This window comes from Oncorhynchus kisutch, linkage group LG17 (genome assembly GCF_002021735.2).
Source record: "Oncorhynchus kisutch isolate 150728-3 linkage group LG17, Okis_V2, whole genome shotgun sequence".
Lineage (NCBI taxonomy): Eukaryota > Metazoa > Chordata > Actinopteri > Salmoniformes > Salmonidae > Oncorhynchus > Oncorhynchus kisutch.
In genome coordinates, this window is record NC_034190.2 from 19589600 (window position 1) to 19604052 (window position 14453).

The 14453-nt window shown below is 43.4% G+C and overlaps 1 protein-coding gene across 1 annotated transcript; it reads left to right on the forward strand.

Annotated features, from left to right (window-relative positions):
* Window positions 1-1583: 1583 nt before the first annotated feature.
* On the forward strand, window positions 1584-10393 carry gmnn (geminin DNA replication inhibitor). Its single transcript, XM_020505155.2, has 7 exons — window positions 1584-1711; window positions 2239-2300; window positions 4135-4236; window positions 8948-9104; window positions 9318-9400; window positions 9672-9782; window positions 9890-10393. Exons 2-7 carry the CDS (start codon window positions 2250-2252, stop codon window positions 10061-10063), a joined length of 678 nt encoding a protein of 225 aa, XP_020360744.1. The 5' UTR covers window positions 1584-1711; window positions 2239-2249; the 3' UTR covers window positions 10064-10393.
* The last annotated feature ends 4060 nt before the right edge of the window (window positions 10394-14453 follow it).

Here is a 14453-nt window from a genome sequence, read left to right on the forward strand (position 1 = left end):
TCTAACCCTGGAAACCTCAACCTGCCTCTCTTGCACGGGACATTTCTGATCCCCAGCTCCATGGGCACCCCTACAATTAACACATTCCACTACTTTCCCCAATACTACACATTACTTTGTCTCATGCCCTTCTGCACACTTCTCACACAATGGACCCTCCCTCCTACACACTAATGCCACATGCCCTTCTGCACACTTCTCACACAATGGACCCTCCCTCCTACACACTAATACCACATGCCCTTCTGCACACAATGGACCCTCCCTCCTACACACTAATACCACATGCCCTTCTGCACACTTCTCACACAATGGACCCTCCCTCCTACACACTAATACCACATTCCCTTCTGCACACTTCTCACACAATGGACCCTCCCTCCTACACACTAATACCACATGCCCTTCTGCATACTTCTCACACAATGGACCCTCCCTCTTACACACTAATGCCACATGCCCTTCTGCACACTTCTCACACAATGGACCCTCCCTCCTACACACTAATACCACATGCCCTTCTGCACACTTCTCACACAATGGACCCTCCCTCCTACACACTAATGCCACATGCCCATAAGCTTGACACCTGTAACATCTTAATACTCATACAGGATAACTTGTATCCTAACTTCACTTTGTCAGGCAAAGACTCAACTTCAAAACTCAAGAGAACAGACAATGAATCTTCTGTTTCCCCACTCTCGCCACTGTTTGCGTCGCATCAAAGGATGAGCATCACATACACCGGGAATCTTTGCCCCCAGCTGGTCCACGTTTATATCTACTGCTACCCCAGTTATCACTCCTTTCATTGGTGCCGTTTTCTTGAGAACGAAACAATTCACTTTTCTTGCCCCCATTCGATTTACTTTGAGCGCATTCTTCCTCTGCCCAACAGAAACAAACAATTATCACTTAGACCACTTCTAGTTACCCTCACCGATTCCACATGACCCAACTCTTTTTTTTCACCCACCATGAAACCACAAATTAATCAGCCAAAAGGCAAGAGTCCAGGATCTTCAATCCTACTGTCAGACTCTTCTTCATCCTGATCCTCGGTGCATACCTCTGTCTCCGATAACTTAATTCACTTCCATTTATCCTCCTGTCTTCAGATCCCTCTGCTTACACTTTCTACCATTCTTCTTTGATAAACCATCTCCCTTTTTTCCACCATTTTTATCCAACTCAAGCTCACTCTCTTAGACCTCTTTTTCCCTCCATCTCCATTCCTCCTCTGTTTTCCAAGTACACGTCTCCTTATGATAATACTACCACCCCATCCCTGACACTCATCTTTTACTTGCTTTCTCTATGGACTCAATTTTCCTCTTCCGGAGGCCCTGATCTGTGTCATATCGCTGTCTACCTTTAAAACGTACAAAATAAAATGTAAACAAATATCACTTAATTATTTTCACTTTTAGAAACGCATGTTTGATAATTAACTAAGATATATTGATTGTTGATAACTGTGCATACTTTCTAGCATTTTACCTTCATAATTAATTTAGTTTACTGGACAGAACGAGAACGGATGACAACTCTTATTTTGAAAGAGTGACAAAAATCCAGAAGTAGCATCACGTCACGTGATTAAGAGGACATTTAAGCTCCTGGCGCGAGTTGGCGAGAAAGGAAAGTGACTTCCGAGAAATAAAGAAGTAAACCAATCTGATCCCACTCCCGGAAAGCTGCCAAAACTGTGAGTTACGTTATTATATGGTAATATAAAAAGTCGAATTTCTGTCCGGTCAAATACGCCCAAGTCAATAAGTGTATTACACGAATGATAGCGCCTTTTTTGTGACAAAATGAATGTTAGCCAGTACTGTGTTAGCTCATGCCAGCTAGTTACTTGTTTTAGCCGGTTTGGTTTATGATTTTGATCCTTTCTATTTTACTAACTAGCTCATTTGGTTCGCGTTAGTATCTTTGGAGCAAGACATTGATAATGTTAACTATGTAGACAGTTATTACTTAACCTGGCCGCATACCGAAGATCCTGGTAAACTTTCTGCTTTTGTCTGTGGCTGTAAATTGCCAGCCATTTTTGGCGGTTTTTTTCCTCCGGCGAGATGGGAAGTCTGTTAGACTGTGACAACTAGAGAACGCTATTCCAGAATCACACGTTCTTGGCTACATTTTTAACGATTTAATTTATCATTCTTAAGTCACTTTTTTCGAGTTGTAAATTACCTTTTAGGATTTACAGTGTCCCTTTCTCACCAGGTCTTGTCAAAATGTCCATTAGGAAAATGAAACCTGGGAATAAAGCCTCTGCGAACATAAAGGTAAGGAAATAATATATGCCAATCCCCAGTCTAGTGCTAAAATATCGGTGTGTTTTGTAGCAGACTACTGTAGTGTCAAGTTAATTTACGAAGTATTATGTGCAACGAGGCGAACCATTACAATTCAGCAAGTTAACTGAAGTGGTTTTAACCCACAGATCCTTCATGCACATCCAGAATTGGAACTCAACGTTTTGAAATTCATGACTCTACCTCGTGCCTGTTACTATTGTTAGGGTTAGTGTTTGCATACTCACTAACTTGTAGTTTCCCATAATTCGTTTTTAAGACAAGTTCCCACAGTAATTACCTGGTTAATGTCAGCGGGTAAGATGATGACCTGGGGAAAATTGCAGCCTGTAAGATGATGACCTGGGGAAAATTGCACCTGCCTGTGCAATCTGGTCAGTTACAAGCAGAGGTGGGACCAAGTCATTGTTTTTATAAGTCTCAAGTCTTAGCACTCAATTCCCAAGTCAAGACAGGAAAGTCCTGAACTAGTCATGTGCTCTTCACAAAATGAGTATTAGTTGGTGTATTACATTTACGCTAATCATGAATGCTTTTAAATATTTATTACTTTCCAAATAAACTTCCATGGAAATGCATGGGTAGCCATGAGACCCCCCCCCCCCTACACAATCGCCCATCCTTAACACACATACACACACACACCCTCTGTGTGGTTACCGTAGGCTAACATATGTCAATGGTTTTAGGAACAGCAGTAACATCGGGCAGGATTTAGGCTGCCAACTGCCTCGCCAGTTGTGAACATTGCACCCAAGATTGAGTTGCGTTTCCACATTGACTGACTGTGGATACTCATTGATTTAACGTTACGTTAGCCTACATGCTACACTAGCAAAGATTTAAATGATATAGCTGTCGGCTATATTAGCCACGACTTACCGTTCTTTTGTGCCTCTTCAAATGTCGAACAAAGCTGGAAGTTGTTGCGCCTCCGTCTAATTTTTGCAATCTTTTTTTTGTTTGTTGATATAGCGTAGTCTTTATACCCAAAAAATAATAATTTGGGGTATCATCTTTCCAAGGGCTCCATCTGAATTCACGTGCCGACATTCCTCTACACTGCCACACAACTTTTTCTCAGCTGGCACAATTTGATTGGCTGCTGTCCGACTCAAACTGTAATCTGTTCAATAAAGAGTTGATGTGCTGCACACTTTATTTATATATATATTTTACTATCTGTGCTTGGAGGGTGTCAGGTCAAAAGGCTCAAGTCCAAGTTAGGTCACAAGTCATTGGTGTCAAAGTTGAGTTGCAAGTCATCATATTTGTGACTTGAGTCCAAGTCATGTGACTCATGTCCACACCTCTGGTTACCAGACATGGGTTCAAATACTATTGGAAATTTGCTCTAGCCTGCCTGGAGTGCCAGGGAGACTGGGTGATGGGGGGGGATTGGATTGTTTAGGATCTTCTATTGGTTCCATTGCAACAAAGTTCAAACACAGCATGTGATTTAAAAATGTTATTTGAACCCGGGTCTGCCTTCACGTGAGACGAAGGGCCGTTCAGACACTTCACTTATTTGCAATCCCAAAAGTGACAGTGTAGCCAGAGTAGGGTTTGTTGAATGGCACTATATCCAGGTAAATGCTGAATGTGCTCACTGTTGAGGTCAGGGAGGGGGTTGTTTGTTTCCCACCAATGTTGTACCTTAATGGTTTTTCACAGAGAGGGGTGTAACACTTCTGACTGGTTTTGTATAGAATCACATGAGCACAGGCTTTTTGTGTAACAATTCAACAATTATCCAACTACTGGATTAAACTTTAAATGTGTTCGTCTTCATGTTTTATTTCAGAGCTTTTTTGGTGGGTCCATTCAAGACATGGGACCTACAAGGACAACTCTGCAAGTCCTCCAGCAAGCTGCAGTCAATAAGAACCTTGGCAGAGGAATGCTGGTATGTCCTGGGGACTGTCGCACAAATCGGTGTATTTTGGGGGGGGGGGGGGGGGCAGGCAGTGTTAATATAGCATCTTCTACCATTGTCTTTGTTTGCGTAATTTCCAATCCCCTCTGATTTATAAATTTCCCTCTAACCCTGCCAACTTCTTACCACTTCTACCGCTCTATCGAGCCAGCTATGCGTTATAATAGTTTAATTTAATTTGTCTTCATATCTCAATCATTGTCATGTGGGTATTGGCAATTCTATCTAAATGACACAAACCTAAAGTTAACTTCTATTGCCATTGCCAACTATGTAAAAATAGCCCATGTTGCAGGTTGAAAATATCCTGATTTTTAAAAAAACATCCTATAAATCACATTGGCTACACATGGCCTGTCAGCAACGAACTTGAAAGGTCATATTAATTTGGGGACTTGCCTGCAATGTGCTAGTGAACTTGCAACATAAAAAATAACATATTCTAGGCCCTCCGGTTCCAGTGCCATTGAGCTCAGGACACAGCTGTAGGCTATTTGCACAAGGGATAAGAAGCAGCAATTGGGTAGGAGCTCACAGGAGCTGAGTATTTCAGTCCAAGTCCAGCATGGATTAGAAGCCTGTTTTATGACCCTTTGGGGTTGTGGAAAGGCAGCACGCTGGAATTATTTTTCAAGTTCATTGAGGAACTATTGTGAATCTCAATGGATGTAAACCAGATTTTTTTAATTTTATTTTTGCTTTTTGAGGTGAAAGCATTAGTTTGAGAAGCTCCAAAGGTCATTAATGGTGGTGCGTTAAGCCAATCAGATCCCCCAAATTTATGCTTACATTTGCATGCAGGCAGCGTGTAGGCCTACTTCTATGCGTGCGCATCCTTATTAACATTGACAGGGGTGCTCCAAACAAAACACGATAACTAAATTGACACGACTTGTAAGTGGAATTAAAGTAACCGTTTCTCACAAGGGTAGTGTAGGATTTGGACTGCAAGCATTGTAGCCACTCTGACATTGAGAACAGGAAGACTGTAAATAATATTGACTGCATTAAAATAAATGACCATAACCTAACATTGGAGATTAAAAATGAAATGAATACATGGTAAATGTACTGCTGGTCATATTAGTTCAAATCCAAGTTTATTTGTCACGTGCGCCGAATACAACAGGTGTAGTAGACCTTACAATGAAATGAAACTCTAACCAATGGTGCGGAAAGAAAGTGTGTAGGTAAGGAAATAAAACAACAGTAAAAATACATTTGAAAAAAGAGTGGCAAAGCTATATACAGACACCTGTTAGTCAGGCTTATTGAGGTAGTATGTACATGTAGGTATCTTTAAAGTGACTATGCATATATGATGAACAGCGAGTAGCAGGAGCGTTAAAAAGAGAGCCCGGTTAGCCAATGTGCGGGAGCACTGGTTGGTCAGGCCAATTAGGTAGTATGTACATGAATGTATAGTTGGTGACTATGCATATAAGATAAACAGAGTAGCAGCAGCGTAAAAGAGGGGTTGGGAGGGGGCACACAATGCAAATAGTCCAAAATAACCATTTGGTTACCTGTTCAGGAGTCTTATGGCTTGAGGGTAAAAACTGTTGAGAAGCCTTTCTGTCCTAGACTTGGCAATCTGGTACCGCTTGCCATGCGGTAGAAGAGAGAACAGTCTGGCTGGGGTCTTTGACAATTTTTCGGGCCTTCCTCTGACACCGCCAGATGTAGAGGTCCTGGATGGCAGGCAGTTTGTGATGTACTGGGCTGTATTTGTTCCCTTTTTTGCCTTTACCTCCCTTATCTCACCTCATTTGCTCACATCGTATATAGACTTGTTTATACTGTATTATTGACTGTATGTTTGTTTTACTCCATATGTAACTGTCGTTGTTTGTGTCGAACTGCTTTGCTTTATCCTGGCCAGGTCACAATTGTAAATGAGAACTTGATCTCAACTTGCCTACCTGGTTAAATAAAGGTGAAATAAATCAAATTGACTACCCCCGAGCAATTGCCGTACCAGGCAGTGAGGCAGTGATGCCGTACCAGGCAGTGATGCAACCAGTCTATCCTTTTAGCAGGATGCTGTTGCAGCTGTAGAACCTTTTGAGGATCACAGGACCCATGCCAAATCCTTTTAGTTTCCTGGGGGGGAATAGGCTTTGTCGTGCCCTCTTCACGACTGTCTTGGTGTGTTTGGACCAATCTAGTGTGTTGCTGATGTGGACACCAAGGAATTTGAAGCTCTCAACCTGCTCCACTACAGCCACGTCGATGGAAATGGGGATGTGCTCCTTTTCCTGTAGTCCACAATAACTCCTTAGTCTTGTTTACGTTGAGGGATAGGTTGTTATTCTGGCACCACCCAGCCAGGTCTCTGACCTCCTCCCTATAGGCTCTCGTCGTTGATGGTGATCAGGCCTACCACTGTGTCGTCAGCAAACTTAATGATGGTGTTGGAGTCGTGCCTGGCCATGCAGTTGTGGATAAACAGGAGGGGACTGAGCACACACCCCTGTGGAGTTCAGTGTTGAGGCTCAGCATGGCAGATGTGTTGCTACCTACCCTGACCACCTGGGGGCAGCCTGTCAGGAAGTCCAGGAACCAGTTGCAGAGGGAGGTGTTTAGTCCCAGGATCCTTAGCTTGGTGATGAGCTTTGAGGGTACAATGGTGTTGAATACAGAGCTGTGGTCAATGAACAGCATTCTCACATGGGTGTTCCTTTTGTCCAGGTGGGAAAGGGCAGTGTGGAGTGCAATAGAGATTGCATCATCTGTTTGGGCGGTATGCAAATTGGAGTGCGTCTAGGGTTTCTGGGATAATGGTGTTGATGTGAGCCATTACCAGCCTTTCAAAGCACTTCATGGCTATGGACATGAGTGCTACAGGTCTGTAGTCATTTAGGCAGGTTGCCTTTGTGTTCTTGGGCACAGGGACTATGGTGGTCTGCTTGACACATGTATTCGACTCAGCTGCCAGTTGGTCAGCACATGCCCGGAACACACGTCCTGGTAATCCGTCTGGCCCCGCAGCCTTATGTATGTTGACCTTTTTAAAGGTCTTACTCACGTCGGCTACGGAGAGCGTGATCACACAGTCGTCCGGAACAGCTGATGCTCTCATGCATGCCACAGTGTTGCTTGCCTCGACGCAAGCATAGAACTGATTTAGCTCTTCTGATAGGCTCTTGTCACAGGGCAGCTCACAGCTGTGCTTCCCTTTTGTAGTCTGTAATAGTTTTCAAGCCCTGCCACATAGACGAGCATCAGAGCCGGTGTAGTATGACTCAATCTTAGCCCTGTATTGACTCTTTGCCTGTTTGATGGTTCGTCGCAGGGAATAGCAGGATTTCTTGTAAGCTTCCGGGTTAGAGTCTCGCGCTTTGAAAGCGGCTGCTCTACCCTTTAGCTCAGTGTGAATGTTGCCTGTAATCATGGCTTCTGGTTTGGGGTATGTACGTACAGTCACTGTGGGTACGATGTCCTCAATGCACTTATTGATAAAAGCCAGTGACTGATGTGGTGTACTCCTCAATGTCATCGGAAGAATCCCGGAACATGTTCCAGTCTGCTAGCAAAGCAGTCCTGTAGTTTAGCATCTGCTCTCTGACCACTTTTTTATGGACCGAGTCACTGGTGCTTCCTGCTTTAATTTTTGCTTGTTAGCAGGAATTAGGAGGATAGAGTTGTGGTCGGATTTACCAAATGGAGGGCGAGGGAGAGATTTGTACGCACGTGTCTTTGTGTGGAGTACAGGTGATCTATAAAAAAAATCCCTCTGGTTGCACATTTAACATGTTGATAAAGATTTGGTGGAACTGATTTAAGTTTCCCTGCATTTAAGTCTCCGGCCACTAGGAGCGCCACCTCTGGGTGAGTGGTTTCCTGTTTGCTTATTTCTTCATACAGCTGACTTAGTGCGGTCTTGGTGCCCGCATCTGTGTGGTGGTAAGTGTATCCTGCTAGCTGAATATCCATGTTGTAATTCAGCCACAATTCCGTGAAGCATAGGATATTACAGTTTGAGGTCCTGTTGGTGAGTAATATTGACGGTAACGGCAGCTTTCCAATTCTGGAGTGAAGTGCATTTACGGTGATATTGCTGGAGCAGAAGTTGGGACATTCATACTACTTCGCAGAGCTGTTGTCAAGGAAATGAGTTTGTTTATATAGGATGTACCACCCCACCTACTGTTAACCAGTCATATCAATGTGGCACTAGACAGAGCCTTCCGCATTATTACATTTTGAGCAATGTGTTACAGAGCTTTATATTTTTGGTGCTCTGCAATTGTCACACCCTCTATATGGAGTCTCTGATCACATTTTCAAATCAAGCATAAATTTGCTTTTAGTCCAGGCCTCTGCAATGGATTAGTTCACTGAGGTATGTGCACCTGGTCGACCAACAGACCAAACAATCGGCCAGTCGCCTAATTGGGCTCAGCCCTAAAAACAACTGTCTCCAGCTAAATCTGCAGTGCTGGGATGACTGTGTCCCCATATACATTACTTTCTATTGGTTGCTAGAATTTTGTAGAATTTAAATTGAAAAACTTAATTTTGGAGTAGACATTGTCAGTTCATTAATCATGTGCCACGGAATCGACATTGCATGTTTCTTCCCAACTGTTTTGCAACCTGTGGCACAGCTGTCATTTTAATTGGTAAATGGTCTACCAACAACTGATGTGCTGATCAAGTAATTCTTAGTTTTTGTTAGACAGGAAAGGTGGTTCCCAAAAGAAAACAGTGGAACGTGGAACAAGGGAAGGGCTCAAAGAGGATGAAGGCTGAAGTTGCTGTCAAATCTATAAACACAGAAAATGATGATCTACCTGATGGCGTTACCAAGGAGGCCTATGAACTAATGGTCAAAGGTATGTTTGTATTCAAAGAATTGTAAGCATGAACTGTTTTATGGCTGGCCACGATCCTAATCCCATTTATCACATCCATGTTTCACAAATGGACTGGGTTTATTTTGGCTAAATGTACAATGTCGTACTTTTAATCCCATAGAATGAAATCTACATTCTCTCATTGATCTCTAATGGTTGTTCAATTGAAATGGTCTACCCCCTCTGTTTCAGAAACCCCTCCCTCCTCTTATTGGAAGGAGGTAGCTGAGGAGAGACGAAAAGCACTCTACAGCGTTCTCCAGGAGAATGAGAAAGTGAGTTAATCACTGATGAAAACTGACTAATGTGTAGCCATCAACTTGTCCCTGTCCCACGGTGCAATTTGTCAAAATCTTTCTCTGTCACAGTGGGTGTTAGTCTGTTTCAGAGATGTCTGTTTTTCACATTCTTGTGGCATTTTGATCCCAGGTTGTTTGTATATAGTGCCGTTGACTTAAGCTAGTTGGCTCTGAAATGACCTTTTTAGCTGATGGTGAAGCCTGAAACTGTCAATTTCTCAAACTGACTTTCACCTTGTTTGATTAGTTGCACAAAGACATTGATGCCAAGGATGAGCAGATAGCCCAGCTGAAGACTGAGAATGATGAGCTTCAGGAGCTGGCCCAGCACATACATCACATGGCTGACATGATAGAGGTAACTAGTGGGAAATTGATGCAACATAAAGGGGTATTTGTCTCTTTGCTGGATGCTTTTAAACTTAAGGTCACTTGTGATGTTCAAAGCTGATTCTGTCTCCTCAGAGGTTGACTGGAAAGAGTCCGGAAAGTCTGGATGACTTGAGAGAGATCACCCTTGGTACCGAAGATGAGTTGAAAGCGCTAGATGAATCTGATGACCAATGTACCAGCAGTGATTTCACACCCAAGGCTGATGTCACAGAACAACAGGAAGATGAACCCTCAGAGGATGATTGAGTGACAGAACTCCAGTGCACTGGTGAAACTCAACTTTGGGAGATGTCTGGACTATGTTATGGACTTGCCATTCTGTCACTGATGCCTGTAGTTGCTTTATATATTTTCTCTGCTTACATCTAAAGATCTTATTTGCATAAGATGTTTACTTTGATAAACCACAACAGCTTACCACCTGATTTATGAAAATGGAAGTTTCCCTTGTTTTATCTTTGCTGTTTAAATCTATTTGTGCTAACCTATGTTTGAGATGTTCATTATAGTGCTGTTTTAATGCGCTCTGTACATATGCTTCTGGACTTCTGTGAAATAAACATTTTTTTTTACGAATTTCCTTTTAATTTCTCAAACTTCCAAAAGAATAGTGACATCGGTTGGCCTATGTTTAAACCTGACCTCAAACAAAGGCATCAGAAATGAGTTTGCTTAAGAGCCATAGTTTTGCACTGTAACCTGTCCTGCACCTAGTGCTGTAACAACCTGTGGTGCCCAAAACCCTAGCATGCAGAGCAGTTCCCTGGCGTAGTTCTTCGGCCAGCCGTACCAGTCCTGTCCCTCCAGAGCCTCTAGGGTCAGCCTCAGGCTCTGTGACCCCACCAAGGTGCGTATAACTGGGATGTTGTTACAACACAGGATGTTGAGCAAGTAGCAGCTCCACATTTTAGCCTTGGTGGATAGAGACAGTGGGCAGGTGGGGTCCATCAGCTCCTGTAGGTGAAGATTGCGTACTAAATTGTCAGACCAATTTTTGGCTTGGAATTTTATGCAAAAATTATATTTTATGGCTTCAGTGCCTTGCTCAAGGCCACAATGGCAGGTGACCATCTATAGCCAGAGGTAACTGCTGTCCCTACCTGCTGCTCTAACCTCCAGGCCCTTTAAATGCCAACTCTACCACAATGTCACTGCATTTAATTGTTCCTCTCTAATCAAGGACTGCTTTAGACCTGGGACACCAGCTGGGTGCAATGAATTATCAGAACAGAACCAGCAGGCTCTGGACCTCAGGGTAAGTGTTGAATAACCTTTCTCTAGGCTACCTGTAGTGTGGCGTAGAGGCCTATTGAGTGGGCCTGCTTCTGGTTGGTCAAGTGGACATAGCAGACACCAGACAGCCCCTCCAGCACAGAGATCCTCTGGTCATCTGACAGGCTGTGCTGCTTGAGGAAGTCTGCCATGGCTGGCATGTACTCAGCAGCACAGGTTGCTGCTGCATAGCCACCTGGGGGAATGGTTTAATACTTTTCAGAGGCAAAGTACCTCTTCTGGGGTGTATCTACTTTCAGGAGCTACATATCAAACATTGACACATGGTGGCTTTGCAATGTGCTCTGATTTCACAAGACAATTAATATAATCTGAGTTAATTTGAGCAGTGCAGTGGTACCAAACACATGCATTTAGCTGTTTTAATGTAATTTATCAATTTAATTTAATTAGCATACAGAGACCAAAACAGTCCATTGTGTTAGTATGCCCCAACAGGTCAAATTAGCCCACTGGAGTTCTGGCTCACCACGACAATTTTGCGCAATTGGATGTCAACATTTAGCAGACGCTGTTATCCAGAGTGACTTACATGAGCAATTAGGGTTAAAGGGTGTAACTAAACCCAAAATTCAGCCTTTGCCCAACCCATTCAAATTAATCAAATGCATTCTGGTGAAGTTGTGGGTAGATGAAATTGCTTATGAATAATTTTGTGGTGGGTACATGTAGTTGAACCTGATCCCAACACTTTCTCACTAAAGCACACTTAGAAGTTCACTGGCATGCTCTAATAAAATAATGTCCACGACGAGCAAATCTGTCTGGCCAGTTGGCTCACTGTGGTAACGCGCTGAGTCCCTGACATCGATTTTTTTCACTTGCAATGTAATTCAAATCCCCAATGGGGTGCAAAAATGATGCTAAACATAGACTTGCATATTGCAACATTGTGTTGGGAAGGAAAGTGCAATCACCTTGAAAATGAAGATTAGGGGCTCAGTTCAATCCAACCTGCATTGCAGTATTTACACAGTAGCTCTTTTTCCAATGGTCAAATTAACTCTGGTTTTGGGTACTTTTAGCTCATGTGGGTTTAGAATTCTCAACCATTGAACTATGAGCCACCTGTGGTGACATACTACACTAAAAATCAGTCATAGCACTTGGGTAAAAAATACAATGGGTTGACATGACCACCATTGTCATATATTTCTTGTTATAGTGGATGTAGCTACAAATATAAAACGTATAATCCCAATAGCCTACGTGGTTTATATTCTTTGTGAAAGCATAAATGAAACTAAGCAAAAAATGTCAATTTGTCATGCAGAAATTACCTTACTGCCTTTTGAATTTTGTCAGTCTAGTCAAGCAGCCTGAGTCAAGGAAGCATCTTGCACAAACTCGGCAAAAAAAGAAACATCCCTTTTTCAGGACCCTGTCTTTCAAAGATAATTCGCAAAAATCCAAATAACTTCACAATCTTCATTGTAAAGGGTTTTAACACCGTTTCCCATGCCTGTTCAATGAACCATAAACAATTAATGAACATGCAGCTGTGGAACGGTCGTTAAGACACTAACAGCTTACAGACGGTAGGCAATTAATGTCACAGTTATGAAAACTTAGGACACTAAAGAGGCTTTTCTATTGACTCTGGAAAAACACCAAAAGAAAGATGCCCAGGGTCCCTGCTCATCTGTGTGAATGTGCCTTAGGCATACACCAAGGAGGCATGATGACTGCAGATGTGGCCAGGACAATAAATTGCAATGTCCATACTGTGAGACGCCTAAGACAGACCTACAGGATGGACAGCTGATCGTCCTCGCAGTGGCAGACCACGTATAACACCTGCACAGGATCGGTACATCCGAACCTCACACCTGCGGGACAGGTACAGGATGGCAACAACTGCCCGAGTTACACCAGGAATGCACAATCCGAGTTACACCAGGAATGCACAATCCCTCCATCAGTGCTCAGACTGTCCGCAGTAGGCTGAGAGAGGCTAGACTGAGGGCTTGTAGGCCTTTTGTAAGGCAGGTCCTCACCAGACATTACCGGCAACTATGTCGCCTATGGGCACAAACCCACAGTCGCTGGACCAGACAGGACTGGCAAAAAGTGCTCTTCTCTGACGAGTCGCGGTTTTGTCTCACCAGGGGTGATGGTCAGATTCGCATTTATCGCCAAAGGAATGAGTGTTACACCGAGGCCTGTACTCTGGTACGGGATTGATTTGGAGGTGGAGGGTCTGTCATGGTCTGGGGCGGTGTGTCACAGCATCATTGGACTGAGCTTGTTGTCATTGCAGACAATCTCAACGCTGTGCTTTAAAGGGAAGACATCCTCCCTCGTGGTACCCTTCCATGCTGTCTCATCCTGGCATGACCCTCCAGCATGACAATGCCACCAGCCGTACTGCTCGTTCTGTGGGTGACTTCTGCAAGACAGGAATGTCAGTGTTCTGCCATGGCCAGCGAAGAGCCCGGATCGCAATCCCATTGAGCACATCTGGGACCTGTTGGATCGGAGGGTGAGGACAAGGGCCATTCCCCCAGAAATGTCAGGGATCTTGCAGGTGCCTTGGTGGAAGAGTGGGGTAACATATCACAGCAAGAACTGGCAAATCTGGGGCAGTCTACGAGGAGGAGATGCACTGCAGTACTTAATACAGCTGGTGGCCACGCCAGATACTGACTGTTACTTTGGATTTTGACCCCCCCCCTCCCTTTTGATCAGGGACACATTATTCCATTTGTTAGTCACATGTCTGTGGAACTTGTTCAGTTTGTCTGTTGTTGAATCTTATGTTCATACAAATATTTGCACATGTTAACTTAGCTGAAAATAAATGAAGTGAACAGTGAGAGGACATTTCTTTTTTTGCAGAGTTAGAGGAAAGCCCATAAAATTTTCAGACCCAAGTCATAGACTATTTTCTCTGCAACTGCACAGCAAGCGGCACCGGAGCGCCAAGTCTAGGACCAAAAGGTTCCTCAACAGCTTCTATCCCCAAGCCATAAGACTGCTGAACAATTAATAAAATCACCCCCGGACAATTTACGTTGACCCCCCCTCCCTTCTGTACATTGCTGCTACTTGCTGTTTATCTATGAATAGTCACCACCCCCACCTATATGTACAAATTACCTCAACTAGCCTATAACCCCGCACACTGACTTGGTACCGGTGCCCCCTGTATATAACTTTGTTATTCTTATTGTGTTACATTTTATTATTACTTTTTATTTGAATGTACTTGGTAAATGTTTTCTTGACCTGGACTGTTGGTTAAGGGCTTGTAAGTAAGCATTTCACAGTAACGTCTGCACTGGTTGTATTCAGCACATGTGTCAAAGTTTGATTTGACCTTGAGCATAGTATAATGGATAAT

What these genes read in the sequence shown, in the direction of transcription:
- gmnn (XM_020505155.2), top strand. Translation starts at nt 2,250, where the DNA reads ATGTCCATTAGGAAAATGAAACCTGGGAATAAAGCCTCTGCGAACATA. An exon ending in AAGCCTCTGCGAACATAAAG is followed by an intron (nt 2,301 to 4,134) that starts GTAAGGAAATAA and finishes GTTTTATTTCAG; the next exon opens with AGCTTTTTTGGTGGGTCCAT. An exon ending in ACATGGCTGACATGATAGAG is followed by an intron (nt 9,783 to 9,889) that starts GTAACTAGTGGG and finishes CTGTCTCCTCAG; the next exon opens with AGGTTGACTGGAAAGAGTCC.